Source organism: Artemia sp. Qi Xiang Cuo, chromosome 18, assembly GCF_049724085.1.
Source record: "Artemia sp. Qi Xiang Cuo chromosome 18, ASM4972408v1, whole genome shotgun sequence".
In the NCBI taxonomy this organism is placed as follows: Eukaryota; Metazoa; Arthropoda; class Branchiopoda; order Anostraca; family Artemiidae; genus Artemia; species Artemia sp. Qi Xiang Cuo.
In genome coordinates, this window is record NC_142811.1 from 26,048,603 (window position 1) to 26,069,761 (window position 21,159).

The 21,159-nt window shown below is 35.4% G+C and overlaps 1 protein-coding gene across 1 annotated transcript in view; it reads left to right on the top strand.

The window, feature by feature from the left end:
• The window catches only part of LOC148941371 (uncharacterized), a 149,786-nt gene that overhangs the window by 1,247 nt on the left and 127,380 nt on the right, over nucleotides 1-21,159 (top strand). Inside the window, exons 2-3 of the mRNA XM_089104157.1 lie at nucleotides 3,094-3,365; nucleotides 14,435-14,589. Of these exons, the coding sequence (XP_088960283.1) occupies nucleotides 3,143-3,365; nucleotides 14,435-14,589 (378 nt within the window). The 5' untranslated portion in view covers nucleotides 3,094-3,142. The remainder of the gene's footprint in view (nucleotides 1-3,093; nucleotides 3,366-14,434; nucleotides 14,590-21,159) is intronic.

Genomic DNA, 21,159 nt, shown 5'->3' on the forward strand with positions numbered 1-21,159 from the left:
GTTTTCATTTATTGATTGATTGTAATTTCTGCTAGTTTTAAGTTTGAATGGTTATATGACATTATTTCTGGCTGTCTTAGGTTTTAATCTGCTTTGTACTTTTCTGTGAAAAACCTTGTTTTTCGGAAACACTTTTTTAATTTAATTACTTTTAATGGGCATTGTAGAGAAAGTTATGTTGGATAGAGTAGTTATGAGAGTTTCTTAAACGTCCTTGACAGTTTTGTATCATGTCATCGGTCATCAAAGTTGCTGTCCATGCTATTGTGTATCATTTAAAGCATTTTTTTTGCTTCTAAAATTGAAAATTGTACCGCACTTTTGATGGCTCAAAGTTGAAGTACGGTTACAGGCCCCTCTCCTTTGCCTCATTTTGCCACTGGGCAGAGGCACTAATTGTGGGCAGTATGGAGGGGGGCCGGTGGTAACCAGCCCCTTTTGATTTTGAAAAATAATTTTTTGGCATTTTTACTGCCATAAAATGTGGACTCTGTATTGTAGTGACTCTGAGAAAATGTCTTTTTCTATCATCATTTAAGAGCAGGTTGAAAAATTCTTTGCCCCCCCCCCGCATTTTTGTTAATTGGTACCACCGCCAGAGGTCGCCCTCGCTACTCACCATGGAATCGGATAAAAATCGAGAAAGCCATTCCACTTAGAATGACAAGAAAAAAAGTGCCTCCGAGGTTGTAGGAGAGGGCAGGACAACACAGCTCCAAGGCTTATGACCCAAATCGTAGAATAATAGCCAGTTTTCGGGAACACTTTAGTAAAGAAAATGTGAACGCGCTGCAGGTGGCTAAAACCAAAATCATGTGAAGAACTCGATTTTGTATGGTTAGCGTAGAAAATATACTCCGTAATCCTCCAAACGACCACCTCCTCCTGCACTGCCAACGTTTCATAGAAAAGTATATATATTACGTCCTGTTTAAAGTGAAATCATGCAAGGATTCTCAATTCTAGAGTAACAATGAGCCAAGTCCAAGCTCTGGACTGATTTAGTGTAGGAACCTGGTAGGTCCTGACTCTGTTCAAAGCAAGCTAAGTATTGATTGGCGCAAAGGTAAGTGCTGAAACAATAAAAAAAGAAGCTAAGCCCAAGACACAGATAGATACTGCCTCATGCAAAACTGGTCGAATCCTGGCTCAGTGTAAACTACCCTAGGCCTAATTATATACGCAACAGGGTGACGACCACACTTGCTAGCTAAATCCAACCTGCAAACAGTCCACTGAAACAGTGGTCTCAGTCAAGGGTGTATCCTGGATTCTTGCTTGGAAAAAAAAATTTTTATATGCGTTTTTGTCACGTTTTTACGAGTTGAACAATTATTATTAATTTTTTTTGGGGGCGGGGGGTAAAAACTGGTAGCATCCCCCTTTATACGACCTTGATGTCAATTCATGGAAACTTAGATGGGGGCAAAATGTACTTTTCAAAATCAAGGGGTGTGATGAATTTGTCCTTTTGTTTATCTTTTTTCAATGAAAATTTCCAATAAAGGTGTTTTTCAGTTAAGGAGGGGACTTGTGTCCTCCCCTGCCCCCCCCCCCTCGGTTCAGACCATTGTCTTTGCATCAGGTCTCTAAAAGCTTGCTTCTCAAATCCAAGGCCTATCTTTCCTGATTTTCGGTTCTTTAACCTTAGTGCTCAGTTCTCCAATACGGATCCAAAAACACCAAGAATCGTCATAATAAGAAAATACCTGGGCTTAAGATTTGGATTATCTTCTTGTCAACGCCCTTTCGTTCTGTTCAGAAAAGACCAATGCGTGAGAACTTACCGCTAGGTAGTCGTTTGAGCTCAATTAAATAAATAGAAAAAACAAGTTTTTTTAACTGAAGGTAAGGAACGACGTTAAAACTTAAAACGAACAGAAATTATTCCGTATATGAAAGGGGCTGTCCCCTCCTCAACGCCTTGCTCTTTAAACTTGTTTTTTATATTTAATTTCTGATCTTTTTTTAAAATAATGCTGGGAAATCCGGCGCCCCCTTCATAGCAATGTCCCTTCTCCCATGAAAACTTCCTTCATGGAAAGATCTTCCCAAATAACCGCCGACCCACCCACCCCCCTAGTAACAGAAAAAATCCCTGAAAACGTCTGTATACTTCCTAATAACCAATACTATATGTTAACCATGTTAACATTGGGCAAAGTTCATAGCTTTCAGCCCTCCCCCCGGGGACTTCGGGGGATTAAGTCATCCTAAAGGACATATTTATCATATTTTCAAGCACGCTGAACAAAATGGCTATCTCAAAATTTTGATCAGGTGACTTCGGGAAAAATGAGCGTAGGAGGGGGCCTAGTTGCCCTCCATTTTTTTGGTCATTTAAAAAGCTACTAGAACTTCTAATTTCCGGTCTAATGAGTCCTCCCATGATATTCTAGGACCACTGGGTCGATACGATCACCCCTGGGGAAAAAAAACAAAAAAAAACAAAAAAAAAACAAATAAAAACGCATCTGTGATCTTTCTTCTGGCAAAAATGCAAAATTCCACATTTTTGTAGATAGGAGCTTGAAACCTCTACAGTAGGGTTCTCTGATACGCTGAATATGATGGTGTGATTTTCATTAAGATTCTATAATTTTTAGGGGGTCTTTCCCCTTTTTCGAAAATGAGCCAAATTTTCTCAGGTGCGTAACTTTTGATGGGTAGGACTAAACTTGATGAAAGTTATATATTTGAATTCAGCATTGAAATTTGATTCTTTTGATGTATCTATTGGTATCAAAAACCCGTTTTCTAGAGTTTCGGTTACCATTGAGCCGGGTCGCTCCTTACTTAAAGTTCGTTACCACGAACTGTTTGATTTCAGTCTTATGTTCCATTTGAGGGACCATTTTAGCCAAAAATAAACTTAATGTTCTGTGTAGTTTGCTTTTGAGGTGACTTCATATTCTTGCCAGAAATGATCTTGCAGTTTTCTTCCAACCTTTATCTTTAACTATTAAATTGTTTAAGTGAGGCGTAAAGCTAGTTTCATAAGTCATTTGCCAATGATTTGTCAAACTTTGTTTTTATTTTCTCTCTTACTTAAATAGGCTCAAGGACATGATTTAACATTTTTCAATTTTTTAGATTGTATTTCCACTCAATTATGCAAATTTGAAAGTTATTTGAAGTAGTCATGGATTTTTTCAAACGGTCCGATAAAACCAACAATGAAAAGAAAAAAACGGAGAAGAAATTAGAAAAGAAGAAGGCCAAATCTGGAGAAAAAGATGGAATTAATAATAAAGTGAAACAAGAAAAAAAGAAGTTGAAAGTCTCGGGATGGGCTCGAATAAAGAAAGATTTTCTGGTTCGAGAATTTTGGCCACTAAAGCCTCTTTTCTTTCTCCTTTTCTCAAGTAAGTATAACTTTTAATAATGTCTGATCATATACAGTTTATTAATGTCGTCATTTAACCTTTGCGCTAGAAATCTTATTGCCGCCAGTAATGGTTCGTTTAGACATTGTGGAAATTCATGCGGATTTAGCAATCCTTGCGGAAATTCCGTCGGTTTTCGTGCTAGAAAAAATCTCTAGCTTTCCGCAACGTTTTGGTCAAATCAGGACAGAATCTTGGCAAGGTTTTTAAATGAATAAAACCATGAGCATGGATTATCAAAAACTAAAAGATCTTATAACTTTGGTTCAAGGCTACCCCAGCTTGTATGATCCTGCACACCCAGGCTATATGAAAACTATGAAAAACGGTGTCATTTGGCTCTCTATTGCTCAACAGCTTTCAGAAGAGGGTAAGAACATAATACCCTTCTTGATGTTTTGATGATAGCTACAAGGGATATCCACTATATGGCTACCAACAAGTCCTTTCACTCCTTTGAGTCTAGGTCACGCTGTTGCAATAATTTGAAATCTTTGCCTTAAAACGCAGCGTTGTTTTAGCCATAGTTGGAACAGAAACGGACGGATTTCCGCATGGATTTTCGCAATGTGTAAACGAACCATAAGCCTGACACAAAGTTGCAAATAATATTTGCCGTTGGTCCAGACACTAAATTTGACTGCAAACATTTCAATGTACGTTTGATCTGTATGGAGTTGTCATATCCAAAAACTCTTTGTCTCATTATAAGCATAAAAGATAAATATTTGTTCACAATTCGATCTAAGGGTATTTTTTTGTTCAGACATAGATTAAGACTATTCACAATTATTTCACCGGCAATTTTCAGGTTTCGTTTTCTACTTTTGTTTTTCGTTCGTTGTTGTTTCCTTCTTACTGCTCTCTTTAAGCCTGAATTGGTTACTGTAATCCCTATATTTCCGTATTATTCTCAGACAATGTGCGTACTTTTAAGGTTTTGATGAATTTGCCCCGCATCCCTGAAATTTCAGCCACCCCCCAAATAACAAATCCGCACACGGTTTTCTTCTACATAGACCTGGGCTACCCTAAAAATTGTCTGTCACTACCTCACAGTAGCGTCATTTGGGGGAGAAGTGCATTTGCCCTCTATATTCTGTTGCTCCACTAGATTTTATTTCGTATTTTTGTTGAAAAAATTAACAAATTTGCCCCCCCCCATGGATTTTTAAAAGTACTTTTTGCACCCCTCCTCCCTAACACTCCTAAGTTTTTGTGAATTGACGTCGCTGTTCACATACAAGTTAGGAAAGCGAATGAGCGACCGCAAAAAATGAGGCTAATAAGGCTGATAGCCTCATAAAGCATCTGGAAATTTAAGCAAGAGAGAGCTTAGATATATTTTTGTTTTTAATACTTTCGTGACATACGGAAAATATGTAAACACTCTACCTGTATATTAATTCTTGTACGTCATGTACCTCTGCTGTTGATAATTTTACTTACCATTTTGTTTTTTTTTATCACTTTTTTAATAGGCCTATAAAATGTACAGACGTCAAAATATTTTTTTTACTGTGCGTGTCCTTCCAAAATAAAAATGTAACTTAAAGTAATGTTTCTAAGTGGTCTAGATAAATAAACAACTCTCCACGAAGTATCAATACCCTGTTAGGACCAGGGTAATGAAGGGCTACCAGGGTAAATATTTAGGGCTGAAAATCCCTGGTAAAGTGTTTTCGACTATGATATATTCAATGGTACACATTTTCTTTTGATCCGCCGCCGCTTTAAGGGTTTTCAAGCTCGTTTTCGATTTTCTCATGTATTTATTTTTGCCATTGGTCTTTAGTTTTATTACCAAGGAGAACAAAAATGAAATTTGATTGTTTGAATTAGTTAAGTGGAAGCTTACACAACAATGCATATGTTAAGATAATAGAAATTGTAAGTTCAATTTTTAATGAAAAAGGCCTCCATATGCAATTAAGCAGGTTTGGTAGTAATTAATTTTGCAAAAAATAAAACATATATGATGAAAGGAAAGAGCGAAATTGAAACTCGAAAAGAATATAAATTACTACTTTGCAGTCTATACAACGTATTTTTGATTATATAGAAAGTTATTGTATAAATCATAGGTAGCGCGATCGCGCTGCCTAAGTAAAGAATGGGGACACTCGATAACGAGACAAGAAACTAGGACTAAGTAAAGAGGAGGACATTCCCCAACAACCCTTAGGACACGGGTTTTTCGCTATGCCCTGGGGTATATAAGAACGACGTTTCAAGAGTATATTCTTTATTAATTTTTTCCTTTAGAGCAGGGAACTTCATATCGAAGAAGTTGTCGTTGAAACTTTGAAAAGGACTAAATCATTTGGAAATTGGAGTGGGTTGTGCCGTTGTTAATAGTCGAAAGTGACTGGAAGGCGACTAATACCCCTTCAACGCCCTCCATTTCCTGAAACACATCCAATCAAAATTTTGAGATAGTAATTTTGTTCAGCGTAGTTGATTTCTAGATAAAAATTATGTTCTTGACTAGGACAGTCCCCCACAGTCCTTAGGACAGGGGTTGTGCCCTGGGGGCATATAAGTTTTTTTTTATAGTAATCTATGTCTTAGATATTCCAAAAGAAAATCTTTTGGTTTGAAACTAAAGGGCTAATGCCCTTTTAAATAGTCAGAATTTTTTGCACGGAAACTAACCCCCCTCTCACGCCCACCTTTTCCCCAAACACATCTAATCAAAACTTTTAGATAGCCATTTTATTCAACGTAGTTTTAGGTTCTGAAAATTAGGTCTTTGAGGATGCATCCCCCCCACACAGCCCTCAGGGAAAAGTTTGTAAATTATGCCCACGGGGCATATAAGGTTTTTATATAACGCGTTTTCGTAGAAACTTCAAAAAGGGCTCATTCGATTGGAAATTGAAATGGCTAGTGCCTTTTTTAATACTCGAAATGTAAAGCAACTAACACCCCTTCCACACCCACCATTTTCCCAAACACATCCAATAAAGGTTTTGAGATAGCCATTTTGTTCCACGCAGTTCAAAGTTCAGGAAATAATACCTTTGAGCAGGACACTCCCCCCACAATCTTCAGGGCAAGAGTTATAAGTTATGCCCTGGGGGCATATAGAAATCTCTGTCGTAGAAACTTGAAAAAGGGCTCATTCGATTGGAAATTCAAAGGGCTAGTGCCCTTTTTAATTGGGGAAGGTGATTTGAGGGCAACTAACCCCCCTCTCCCGCCCATCTTTTCTCCAAATACATCCAATCAATATTTTAGATAGCCATTTTATTCAACGTAGTTGAAAGTTTTGGAAAATAGGTCTTTAAGGAAGAAACCCCCCCCCCCCACTGCCCTCGGAGAAAGGGCTGTAAGTTATGCACTGGGGGCATATAAGGTTTTTATTGAAAGCGTAGATTCAAAAGGGCTCATTCAATTGGAAATTGAAAGGGCTAGTGCCTTTTTTAATTTCCATAACAAATTTCTATACAACTTTCTATATAAACTTTATATAACCCCAGGGCATGACTTACAACCCTTGCACTGAGGGCTCTGAGGGGGTTATCATCATAAAAGACGTAATTTCAAGAACTTTCAACTACGTTGAACAAATTGGATATCTCAAAATTTTGATTAGAGGTGTTTGGGAAAATGGTAGGCGTGAGAGGGGCGTTAGTCGCTCTCCAATCACTTTCAACCTCTATGCCTTCCCAAGGCCAGAACGAAATTTGCACTTTATTGAAAAAATACAAATGAATGTGTATCGTCAGTTTAATATACATATACTGATATTTAGTAATCAAAATGTTAATATTATTTATTTATTAAAGTTATAAAAGTAAGAACATTTCTATTTTTTCAGTAAAGTGCAAGTTTTGTTCTGGCCTTGGGAAGGCATAGGGGGTTTTGCGCCCAACTTATGTTAATGTCTGCTCGTTTTGAGTTTGACTCGGTTATTTATTGTAATTACTCTTCATTTTGGGTTTCATTAATTTCCCAATATTAAATTATAATGGTTTCATGCATTGTAGATTATTTGATTTCATTTCTGCTCATTGTTTGCTTAATGGAATTCTTTACTTTTCTTTGAAAAACTTATTTTGTATAAAAAGTTTTTTTTAATTAATCCCAAACAAGTGGTATCTCTGTACTGAAGAAGGTAAGGAATTCCACTCCTGTTCACAAGCAATGAGGGGTGTATGGCACAGTCTGATGGCACAGTAGGGGTAGGACTAGGAGGAATACAGACATTATGTGAAGTACGAATGTGAAGCTATATGGAGCTGAATCAGAAATAAACAACAGGAGTTTTTTGACGAGATTTTGGAAGATTGCCATAAAGATGATGAAGGACAAAAGAAGCACAAGAAAGAATGTAAATAAACTGTAGATTTAAGAGCGGTTTAGGTGAGGAACGGTTGGTGTCCATTATCAGACGCCGTGCTTTATTATACATGACAGAAAGTCACCGCAGTATAGAAGGAAAAGTGGACATCCATGCAATGGGGCAATACAAAACACATGACTGGACAAGGCAGCCTCAGAATAGATCCAGGAAATATAAATTGATTTACATTAAATATAATGATTTAATGATTTACGAATATGATTTAAAAAAGGGAAGTACCTAGCGATTTTAGGAAAATTCTAATTAAACCCATTTATAAGAAAGGCGACAAGAGTGAGTGTGGTAATTGTTTTGAGACATTAGCTTGGTCTCTTTAGGTAGCAAATTACTTAGTATGAGGGTACTTTTTAGACTGAGAGATGCTGTTGACAAAGTTATAAGAAAAGAACATTGTGGTTTTAGAAAAGGTAGAGGACGTGTCAACCAAATTTTCATTCTTAAATTAATCATTCAGAAGTGCATAAATCGTCAAGCCCCTTTAGTCGTCAGTTTGATAGATTATGAGCAGGCGTTTGATTCAGTTGATAGAACAGCTTTAGCGAAGGTCTTATTCTTGTATGGTATACCAGATAAATACGTTAAATTGATTAGTACTATGCACGGGAATGACATTGCTGGGGTTAAGGTAGGAGATGAGGTTAGTAGCTGGTTTCTTATCAAATCAGTAGTTAAGCAAGGTTGGGTCCTATCCCCAGTTATATGGATCATTTTGGTGGACTTTGTCCTAAGTAGTGCAGCAAAGACAATTGGAGAACACGGATTAAATTGGGGAAGTAAAATGTTCCTAGACTTAGGTTAGGCGGATGATTTAAGCATTCTAAATGAAAATTTTAGCAAAATAAATGACCTTTCAGAAGTTTTGCAAGTTCAGCGTACAAAAATAAGTTTGAAAATTAATGTTAAGAAGAGAAAGTCGCTAAGACTAGGAATAAGTGAAGGCAAAGAGGTGATGATGGGTAACGAGAAGATCGATCAAGTGGACAGCTTCACTTGTCAAGTTAGTATTATTAGTAAAGACGGTGGTTGCAGTGAAGATGTCGAAAGTAGAATAGCCAAAGCCCAGGGTATTTTTTCGCAGTTGAAAAAAGTTTGGATGAATAGGAAGATAAGTCTGCAAACCAAGAATAAAATATTGAAAGATACAGTGATGGCAGTGGTCAGGTCTGGTTCTGAAGTGTAGACATTCCAAAAAAAAAACGGAGAAGGATTTGTTAGATGTTTTCCAGAAAAATTGCCTACGGATTGTTTTGGGTACCCGACTGAAGACCCGATCTCAGACAGCAAGCTGTACGAAAAATGTGAGTCTATTCCGCTTTCTAGGGCTATGATGAGAGAAAAGTTGAGATGGCTCGGAAACGTTCTGCGGATGAAAGATGACAGATTGACCAAGATCGTCCTTGTCGGGCAGTCGTCTAGGGCTAAACGAAAAGAAGATCAGCCACGAATGGAGTGGGAGGATGTCGTAAGGAAAGACTTAATGGAAATGGGAACTTATTGTTAGTGTGTAAAGAGGGAGGCTTTGAATAGATTGGGATGGAGGAGGAGCGTGCGTAGCTGTGTTGGCCTCAGGCAGCTAGGTGCTGCAATGAGCTGTTAATAGTTTTAGTATTAGTAGTCAATATATTTTACGAAAACTCGTGTTATTATTGATGCATTTTTTCTCCTGCAATGCTGCGAAGAATTTGGAATTCTCATCAGAAAGTATACTATCTGCTTTTTGGACTTTAGCATTTTAGGAAAACTGGTCATTAGAAATGAATGGGTGATTGTAACAGGATGCTTATTAACAAAAAAAATCTTCTTACTTAAGATTCAAATCTAGGTTACCAGGGCCACAGCAAGTCGTCCTTACCGTTATCCTATCGTATCTTGTTTTATTTTGTTCGTTTTATGGTTTTTGTCGTCCCAAATCACCCGTTTATTATATGCTAAAAATTTATGACAATGAGATAACATAGACCTCAAAGTTGTATCGCCACTCGATGCGGCTTTTTTATGCTCCTTTCAACTATAAATCCACAAAAAACACGCTAAAATAATCAGTAGCTTTTAATTGAGCCATGAAACATCTCTCTACGATATGAATGTTAGTTCCAGTGACCTCAATTGGGGAGGGGGGTGGGCAGGGGTACCAGCGCCGTCTCGCGAACTGTTGCCACACATAGGTTTCGAAAAATACCTTTTTAGTGTATTTTCATCGAAAAATGTTCTTTTTTGTATTATCATTAAAAAAAACAACAGAAAAAACAAGAAGTTTCTCCCCATTAGACATTAAAAATATATTTTGAGCCCCCTCCCCCCTCCTGCCCTAAATGTTTGTGAATTGAGACCAATAGCCTAGCCTAGAATTGGCCTACCCACTAGAACTACCATAGTTATGTTAGTCAGCAGAGGATTTATGAAAAATATTAAGAGGACTGGGATGGGGAGTATACTAGAGCGGAGATTCTAACCTCAAGCTTAGTGATTTTTACCATAGGGATTATGATGATGACATTTTCATTCTTCCCATCCATTTTATTCCAGAATTAGCACCAAAATTGCATGTTTCGGGTACCACATGGAGCTTTTTGATGGCGTTATCAAGTCGAATTTATAAAGAGCAGGTAGATATAAAAATTAGCTATCAGAGGAGCCCTTAAACAGCCTTCTATGATTTTCTATCAATGCTTTTCATGCAAAAAGTGGTTTTACTTTTTCTTCAAAGAGGGGGCTGTAACTCTCCTGTATTTGACTTTCAACCAAGGTAATTCCAATGGTACTCTTTTTATTTGATCGAAAGCCATTTTGAAGGGGTTTTGGGCTCTTTTTCGAAATTAGAAACAGTTTTGTATTAAAAAATATTTTAAATAAATAAATGATTATTTAAAATATTAAAATAGAATATATTTTAAATCAATAATTATAAATAATAAAAATAAAATATTAATAATAACAATAATAAAATATTATGTTTTTAATTTTTTAGTTATATTATATACAAATATTTTATTGAAATAATAATAAAATATTAATGAATAAAATAAGATAATAAATAAAATATTAATAAAAAAATATTTAACATGAAAAATAAAAATAAAATTATATTTATATTCTGGCGCTTTAAGTTTAACATGGATAATAATAGCTACCTTTCCTTAACCAGTATCGAACGGCGATTTTGAAATTAATTTCGAGTAACGTGGCATTTTCCATACGGAGAGGAGGTTGGGAGAACGATTACGTAAAATATGAAGCTGTAAAAGTTGGAAGAGTCGCATTCGTTAAAAATGGTTTTAAAAATCCTAATCTATGGCGGGGACTGGCACAAAAAATCCCTGCGCATATCCAAATAGGTGTCAATAAGCCAAAAAAATTCTTTGCTACATTAAGTTTCTTCATTTAGTTTAAAATACCACTTTATTCGAACTTTGATTCTGCTCGAAAACACCGATTTGCATTTTGGTTCTACAGTAATATTGCTACTTACGTGTTATAGCGACCACACTTTGTTCTTTAGTGAAACCGGTTTTATGTGTCCATTCGGAGGCAATCAGCTTAGCCTGAGCGAGATAAACGGTATCTATGCAGGTATGTTTTAATTAAATATTTAATATATAGAGGTGGTTAGGTTAAGTATTTAACTTAATGCGTTCTGGGCGGCCTTTTTTCCCTAATTTTCTGTTGTAGTTTCCATAATTTTATTACTAAAGCATTGTATTTTCATTATATTTTGGTATATTTAATAAGGCTTAACCGAAATTCACTTCTTAGGTGTGGTCGCTATAACACGTAAATACCTTAATTTTTGTAATGGGGTTTTGCTTCGGTTTGTTTGGGCGTAAAAACTTTGACTTGCTTTTCTTATTATTGTTCTTTTAACTTTTTAATTTGGCTCGATTCCGATTCAAGAGGGACGCATAAAACTCTAATTCGATTCAAGCTCCTCCTCCCCAAACTTAAAAAAGTTTAAAATTCGGAAATTTTATTTACTAATTAGAAGGTCAACCTTTGCTCCAACTCCTCCCAAATGAAATTCTGACTGCGCCTGCGTTTTTTTTTTTTTTTTTTTTTTTTCTTAATTGATTTATCTGAATGAGCTCGTGAAAAGGACAAAAAATCCTTTAAATCAAGCGGAAAAGCGGTTGGTTAAAACTGGATGCTCAGTTTAAAAGACCGGATAGGAAATTATAACGAGTAGTAAAAAAAACAACAACAAAAATACAATAGAGAACAAAAACTAGTTTCTGGATGCTAATCAAAATTTTTAAAACAATTTGCGAAAGGAATTTTCTAATCTGGGTACATAAATGAATATTTAAAGAAACTATTTTTAAGAATATCTATTAAACATATCTCATACTTTTGCATGACTAAGCCTGCTACTTATACTGTAACTAGAGGATGATATAGAGGAACCCCAAGGAAATTCTGGCAGGGTTGACGCTATAAACTTTCGGTTTGGATTCTTCAAACACCCTAATCATAAGATATACAAAATTTGAAGAGATATTAAAGTGGCATGGAATATTACGTGTAATATAAAAAATTGATTCAATAACAGTTTTTTTTTTTAATTTACCAGAAAAAAAAGAACTTCAAAAACTTAAAGATATGAAAGAAAACTACCGAACTAACATAAATATAACGAAATATCCAAATTAAGGCTGATCAGATAATTAAAGTTTCAGAGAAGCTTCCTTTCTTGGAAATCATTCTAAAAAGGGACTTCCAACCATAATCTTCTGTTTATAGGAAGGTGACTCAAAATGATCGCTCTTTACGCTTCTCTTCAAACCACCATCTCCCTTTAGTAAATCGAGGCCTAGCAGTGTCTTTAATTCATACAGTTTCAAGGATTTGTTCAGACAGTCATGTAGCCCAGGGTTGCCACCGTCAGTAGGATTTTACTAGATCTAGTAAAAAAAATCTAGTAAATTTAGAGGATCTAGTAAATTTTCCGAATCTAGTAAAAAGTCATGATTTGTAGTAAAAAAAAAATTTTTATCATTTAGTAAAAACAGGTTCGATTTAGTAAATTTTTTCTCTCAGATTTAGTAAATTCTTCCAGGCTAGGGTGGCAACCCTGATGTAGCCAATGAGCTAAATTATACAAAAGATATCTTATTCTGCAGACCTCGTAAATCAAAACATAAAAAAAACACAATAAAAAGACAAAAATCAACGTATTCCCCAATCTTCTGTATATATCGTAAAACAAAATAAAAATTTAACAATACTACCGTATATTCCTATTCTTAAATAAGAGCTTGGAAAATTTGTACGGAAATATAATATTTCCACTTTCTTCAGAAAAAGATTTATGTTTGAACTTTTTCTTTTTTTTATTCCAGAAAAGACAAAATGGTCCCTATTCTTGTTAGTGGTGAGTATAGAGTCCAGTGTCTCGTGTGGTAAATTTTCTATTGGTAGGCCTAATGCTCATTATCATATAAGATAAAGGCTATGTGAATATAAACTATTAATAGATCAATGTTCAGAGTCTAACAGTAAAAATGATACTTCTGACTCCCATGGGGCTCTCCACATTTTTGAAAACACAGATCATTCGTTTTTTTTTTTTATGAGACAAACTTAGTGCCGACAACAAATGGTTTACCGTAGTCTTTTAGGGAAGAAATAATTCTAAAAAAAGAAAAAAAAACGCACAAAAGACTTGCTCTAAACTGAGATAATTTGAACAAAAAATAGCTTTTCTAATAGAAGTAAAGAGCTAGGTTTAAACTTGTAGCAAACAAAAAGTATTCCTTCCTAGCTTGTGCAAATATAAAACTAGCTATAAAGCTTAGCTTGCGCAAATATATCTATACAAATAACAAACATAAAACCACCTCAAATAAACCGCCTCATGACATTTCCCTTTTTCGTAGAATTTTGAAACGTAGAATTTTGGAAAACACAAACCCCGTGCCAAACAGCAGGACATTGCTTTTGGAGCATAAAAAGTCTTAATAGGCCTGCAGAAATTAAAAGACTACTTTATAAGACCATCAATAACCTATTGCTGGCCTTGATACTGATAGTTTTTAGTGTACAATTTAAATTCTCTAGAAAGCCTAAGCAAAAAAAAAAATTATATCTGAGAAGTCATTAAGCAGCATAAAGAAATGAAAGACTAATTTATGAGGCAATTCATGGGTGTTACTACTCAAACTATCAATAGCCGGAAATATAAATTTTCAACTGTGGAAATGCACTTTAGGATTATTAGACACCAAAGACTAATAAACCATAATGTAAACTCCAGAAACATTATTTCTGCCTACAGTACAGAGAGTTTTAAGCTATGATGTGAGTCTGAGCTTAGGCTACAATCCTCATACCACCCAGACACTTTCACTTCAGGTCTTCTGCAAAATTATTAATCAAAAAGTGTTGTCAAATTAAGGATGGAGATCGTCCGAAGCCACGACGCTTTAATACGTCGGGTGCAACGACGTTTCAATTGCTGTTTTTTTTTTTTTTTTTTTTTGTTTTTTTTTTTACTGGGACAAGTAGCAAGCCTGTTGCTCCACCTTGTGGTGGGCGGGAATCGATCCTCGGGCTCCGTTTTGCCAAGCATAGGATCAACATAATGTGCTAACACAGGGAGCACTGAATTACATACCGCTCGATTCGCTTTCCCTTTTTAGCATTGAGAAAGCTCGTATTTCAGTTTGTAATTGTTATGTTTTTTTAGGTATCGTTGTCCTATTGCCATTTATGACGCTTCACATGCGGATGCTGGGGATAACAGACGAAGAGACAGGCTACATCATGGCCATGTTCGCCATTTTCTCGCTTCTTACGCCTTTTATTTTCACAACAATCGCTGACAAAGTTGGGAACTTTAAGGTGACTATATTGTCGTTCGTTTGTTGACATGAGAGTCTGTCTGTAAGAAAGTAGCCATATTAGAATTCATTAGATAAGTCTAGTAATCAGAGGACTCCCTTAGAAAGAACATAATCCGTCGGGGTATTTGATTCTCAGACTGAGGGCTTCAGACTGATGCCCCTAATCCGTAATAATAGCAAAGAAAGCTTTGAGATTGTTGACGTAAGAATTGAAATATGCCGTAAAAACACATCGAGTTGCATTGAATTTAATATTCTTTTTTTGTCAGTCATGGCTTTGCAATATATCTTGGGGGTCATTTGATATTAAACAAAAAGAATGTAATCTTTTTGCGTAGCGTCCATAGTTTTTCGGTAAAGTTAATGTTTGGTGATGTTTACGTTTGAATCACCGAATGTTCAATGAAAAATAGCAAAAATTAAAATCACAAAATTATTGGTGATAGAAGAAAACGTGCGCTTATATGCGCTACTTTTATAAACACTGAGTCTAAAGGCATTAAATGTTTTGGTGTTTGATAACCAAGTTCAAAACTGTCAATATTGTTAAAAGATATCCGTCAAACGCTTTGGCATTGCTCAACAGAACTGAATGCTGTGAGTTTATATCTCAGTTTTTGTAAGCAAACTATTGTTTTGTGTATTTTTTGTAATTACTTACTTTTTTCATTTTCACTTTTACTTTAACTAACGTACTTTTTCTATTGCCTTTAGAAAAATGTTTGTCTCTAAGCTTCATTAAATAAAAAAAAAGTTTTTCAACTAAAAATAAGGAGCAACATTAAAACTTAAATTGAACAAAAATTATTACGTATATAAGGGGGGTTACCCGTCTCCTCAACACCTCACTCTTCACGCTACAGTTTTTCGGCACTTAAAAAAAAGTTACATATTATTCTAATTAAACGACCCTTGTGTTTCATGATTTGTTTTTAAAGAACTGGGACAAAATTTAAACTTTAGTGTAAAGAGCGAGGTTCTGAGGAGGGGGCAACCTCGCTCATATACCTAATAATTTCTGTTCGTTTTAAGTCTTAATGTTGCTCCTTATTTTCAGTTGAAAAAACTAATTTTTTTAATCAATTTCTGATAATTTTTTGAATAACGCCAGGATACCTGGCTCCACCTACAAGGGAATATCCCCCTCCTCACAGAAATATCCTCTGGAAAATTCAATCCTGGCAAAAATTTACCCCGGACAATTCCGCATAACATCTCCACGCGTAAAACTGAATCGGTGAAGAGAAAAAAGCAAGACATTTAGAGAAATTTTGGTACTTGTATGGAATCAGGTAAACCCACAATGAAATATCACATCAAAATCTCAAAGCTGCTATTGATAAACAGGTTTGTGAGACGTTGCTCACTCCGTGACAAAGATTTAAGCTTTAGTTTTTTTGGGATTAACGGGGACTAAAAGGTGGCCAGGTTAGATTACGTATTTAATATATGCTATGCTTTACAACCAACCCCCCTAACTATTCTATTTTCATACTATTTTTTTTTTCATTAGCATTAACCAAACTTCACATCTTGCCTGTTTACCGGATTCCATACAAGTACCAAAATTTTGTATAGGAATTCTGGCAAATTCACCCAGTGTAAAATTTCCCCTGCAATGTTCACCCCCTGAAAACTTCCCTCTCCATTGAAAATTCTCCCAGTGCAAAATCTTCCCTACGGAAAATTCTGTCTTCCTCCCCTTCCCATCCGAAAAATGTATGCATACTTCCCAAAAACAAATAAAAGAATGGGCAAATTTTATAACTTAAAAACCTTTCCCCGGGGGCTTTAGGGGGTCATTTTATCTCAAAAGACATAGTTATTGGGCCTTTCAACTATGCTGAACAAAAAAGCTATCAAAAATTTTTGATCAGGCGATTTTGGGAAAAAAAACTGGCGTGAGATGGGGCCTAGTTGCCCTCCAATTTTTTTCACTTCCGTTAGAAAGAACCCTTTCCCGAAGTTCTAGGCCCACTGGGTCGATACAATCACCCCTAGGGAAAAAAGAAATAAACACGCATCTGTGATCTCTCTTGTGGCAAAAATTCCACATTTTTGCAGATATGAGCTTGAAACCTCCACAGCACGGTCCTTTGATACACTGAATCTGATGGTGTGATTTTCATTAAAATTCTATGACTTCAAAGGGATTTTCCCCCTTTTTTTGAAAATCAAAAAAATTTTCTCAGGCTCGAAACTTTTGGTGGGTAAGATTAAACTTAATGAAACTTATATATTTGGAATCAGCATAATAGGCCAATTCTTTTGATATATCTATTGGTATCGAAGTGCTGTTTTTTAGAGTTTCGGTTACTATTGAGCCACCTTACTTACTCCTTGCTTACAGTTTGTTACCACGAATTGTTGGATTGCCCATCAAAATCCAAACAGAGATCATTGAAATATTGATCGTTCTTTCTGTGTTACTAAAAGAATTGTATTCATAAAACTTTACAGTGTAAAAAAATTGGCGATGAATAGGAATTTTGGTAAAAAGTCTTTGTTAATATTACTACTAAAAAAACTTTGGTTGGATGAAAAGGAATATTATTGTTTGTATGGATGGACATTCTGTGCGACTTTTGATCTTCTACATAGCTGAAGCCATCACAACTTCTACAATAGGTTTCTCTTATCAATAAATCCATTAAATACATTCGTTTAAATACATTAAAGTACTTCATATAAATAGAAAAAGAAAAAAAATATAACCATTTAAAATTGCTGAAAACTAAGTTCCTAGCAGTATTTGCCACCCCAAAAAGATTCTTGGCACGGCTGATGATGACCTGCCTTGCCTTTTCCATCTCTGTGCTGGTAGATGTGTGAATGTAACATTTTAGCTGTATAGAGAAACATTTTAAGTAATTCCTACTCGTTCCTACCTCTTTCAACATTTATCTGAAGCCTCAGGAAGAGTAAGCAGTTTGTCCATTAAAATGTATTTTTTAGGAATCTACCCTACCCCCACCTAAACAATGACCCCCGCCCCATCATCATAGCTGATATGCAATTACAGATCACCAAACGTAGCCTTATTTCATTACAAATAGAGCGAATCAACTTAGTTGAATCCAGTAATGTCACCGTGTGGCATTACTTCTTTTGCAACTGGGAACCCTAAAAAAATAATTATTGATACTTTTAAATTAATTAGTTTCTCAGAATTTTAAAGTGATTGCAAATTTGTCCTCTTCGAGGTGAAGTCGTAGTTTGGTGCCCTAAAATGGCAGAAAACTAGACTTACCTCTGGCCCAGTCTGTATGGTCACTTAAAAAAGAGCTTTAAATATACGTTTGTTTAGAATCAGCAAAAAAAGCCAATACTGCCGGTGTAGCAATTGTCATGAGAATTCCATTTTTAGTTTTGGTGAATATTGGTCCAGGTCACTTTTTACAAAACTGTCCTGTTATGAAAGAGGTACATTTTACATAGCCGTTATGAAATCAAGAAATGATATCTATGCAGGCAGGATGATTTTTGAGTATCTCTACTCCTTTTGTAAACTATTCTGAGGCATAGGAAATTGCATAAAGACAAGTCTACATCTGTTATAATATACGGAAGTAATAAATCTTTCTGTAATTTTGGTTTGATTTTGATTTTCTTTTAAGATTAAATTCATAATACTTAAATATATTATTGATAAAATAAATTGATCCTTTTACCAGGAATCCTTTTCGTTTAAAATTTAATGTATTTTATTTCATTTTGCATGCAATTTAATTGCTCTTTTTATTTGAGTGTTTTTTTCCTAATAAATAAACTTATTCCTAGAAAAAAATATCCTGAAGTATATTCCCTGTCACCCAACCACCACTGCTATTTTGGCGTTTTGCCCCCCCCCCTTCTGGAAAATTTTCTGCTGGAACCCTTGATTAAACCCACCCCCAGAATAAATTACTCTGTACTTCTTCCTTTGGTTGTGAGAAAAAACTGATTACATTTTCGGTTATTGTGTAAGAAACTGCATGGTGGAATTTGCCAAACTATAGAACAAAAAATACAATAAATGTAATTATTTTTAGAAAAAAAGTTAAAAAATTGTTCCTCAAAATCCGTGATTAATGGAAAGCCATACTTATTTTTTGAATATTTTTTTTTTTAGATATTTTCGAGATATTTGAATTTTAACCATATAACACTATAATTGCAAAACAGCTTTCTTGATCCAGAAACCGTGTTTCCAAGCTGAATGGGGATCATAATGAGGGCTGAAAAGTCGGCATTTTTTAAATTTTGCATTGCAAGATTTTTATCCCTAATGTAAGAGTTCTACACTATTCTAAATAAAGCAATAGGCACTGCAAATCTTTTTTTCCCATTTGATTTTCTCCAAAATAAATTACCTAATTGTATTTGGAACACTATAAATGCTAGGATTGATTGTGTAAAGGCCCCTCAAGTCTGGGCCTATAGGCTACAGCTTTCACCGCCCTGTTGGGTTGTACAGCCTTAATCAAGCCTATATGTTGAACCTGGATCTGCTGCGCTTATCTAGCTTTATTTTTCAAACAATTAAGGGTATGACCTCAATTCTTGGACAACATTTATCGACCAAAATTGCATGGAACTTGTCTTGGCAGATGTAGTTGGGACACTATATTTTTTGGAAGGTTTCACCATTTTCAGCAAATCTTTTTCCCTACGCATTTGTAAGGTTCCGTGCATATTACCTTGTAGTTAAACTGACAATGTAGTTTCACAATATTAAGGTGTTTGTCACATAGGTGTCTTGTATTTATTAAAAAGTAAAATGTTTTCTATTAATTTGTAACGAAGGATAGAAACAGCATACGTTTTATGAAACAATGCAAGATTTTAAAGCTTTTATTTTTGTTGTTAAGCTAATTTCTATTGTTGTTAAATAGGAAACTTGGCAAAATCCTTCATCCCTCCGAGATTGAATTTAAATCTATATAAGAAAGAGGATAGAAAAAATATAGTTGGTGTCTATGTCTTTCGACAAATACTTTTTCATGAAACAGTATTCCATCTATGGGTCAGAAGTCCCAATTTAAGTGTTTCTACTTACACCAATTTTTCTCATTATCGGGAGTCGAATGAACTGCCTTACTAATTGAACAGTGACAAGAGCATAGATAGAGGGATTTCTACATGGAGCCATGAATCCATTGTAAGAATTTGTGCATTGTATTTGTTTATTGAGTTTTTTCTTATCTTTGATTCATGGCCAGAATCCTATTTCGGAGGGGGCCCAACATGAAAAATGACCTTTCTGTAGCCATTATATCATGAAATAATGCATATATTTGTATGGTCTTTTCTTATTTTACGAAGTAATTGAGCCCCCCCCCGACACACTTCCAAAATCCTTAGTCATATCGCTGTAGAATGATAAACATGAGTAATTGAAGATTCATAAAATAATTCTAACATCATTTGTTTGGGATTTGCAACTAGAAAGTGAATTTTTAACGAATAAGGAGCCATGATAATAAAATAGACCATAACTATTTCCAAAGGTGGCCACTGCATGAATTTTTTTTTTTTCTGTTGAAAGACCGAAACAAATTGTAAGAGTTTAGTCAAATACATAGATAGATGCATGTACCTACAAACACTTGAGTAAGCAGTGACATTTCTGGTTCCGTCAATGACCAACCCGATTGAGGGCTAAAGGGGCTATCTGCCCAGCACAGCTCACGAGGAACATTACTGGTTCCGTCAATGACCAACTCAAGTGAGGGCTAAAGGTGCTATCTGCCCAGCACAGCTCACGAGGAACAAAGGTCAAAGCGAGTGGAAGAAGGCTAGGCCAAAAGCCGACTCTATGTTATCCTTTAAAATTTTAAAATAGCTCTTTTAGCCCTTACAGCAAAGGGTTTCCTCACTCCTACCGCAAGAATCACATACATTGCTCATTGTGCATGTGTATATTGAAGCATCAAATATACCGTAAGTCTAATCTTTTAATTTAAATAGGTTTTCTTTTCTTTCAAATAAGCTACTCTGGTAAAGTATGATATACGCCCTACCTAATGTTCTTCTAATGTGTTTCTCTGACGCTCAATCCTAATGAAATATACCAAAGTAAGATAAACGATAAACACTTTAGAAACAAATTTGGGCTATATATTTGCACGTTCGGGGGGAGGGGGAGGGGGTACAGTATAGTGGGTCTGCATGCCTAATATGTTAGGTACAATTTTTCTGCATATTGTGTTGTAAGAATTGCTTTCTAACTTCACAATGTCCATATGCTCTACCCCCCCCTCGCCTAATATGAAAATGTATGGCTTAAATTATACATTTTCCATCTATTCTGTCGCTTCTCTTTGTCTTGTTTCACGCAAAGCTGAAAGAAACTAATGAAAAAATCGGTCCTATAATGCGTCAATGAATGAACAACTTGAGGGGTAGGGCTTAAATCATACAAGTACCACTTATCTTTTTCTATCATTTCTGAACAAGTTGGCCCCAAACTAATCTAATCGTAAAGACACTTTTTGTCCAATTTGTATCCAATTATATTGAAAGTTTAGATGTGCACTTTAATCTCTTTGAGTATAGTTTTTAGTCAAAACCACTTTAAATCGGATTA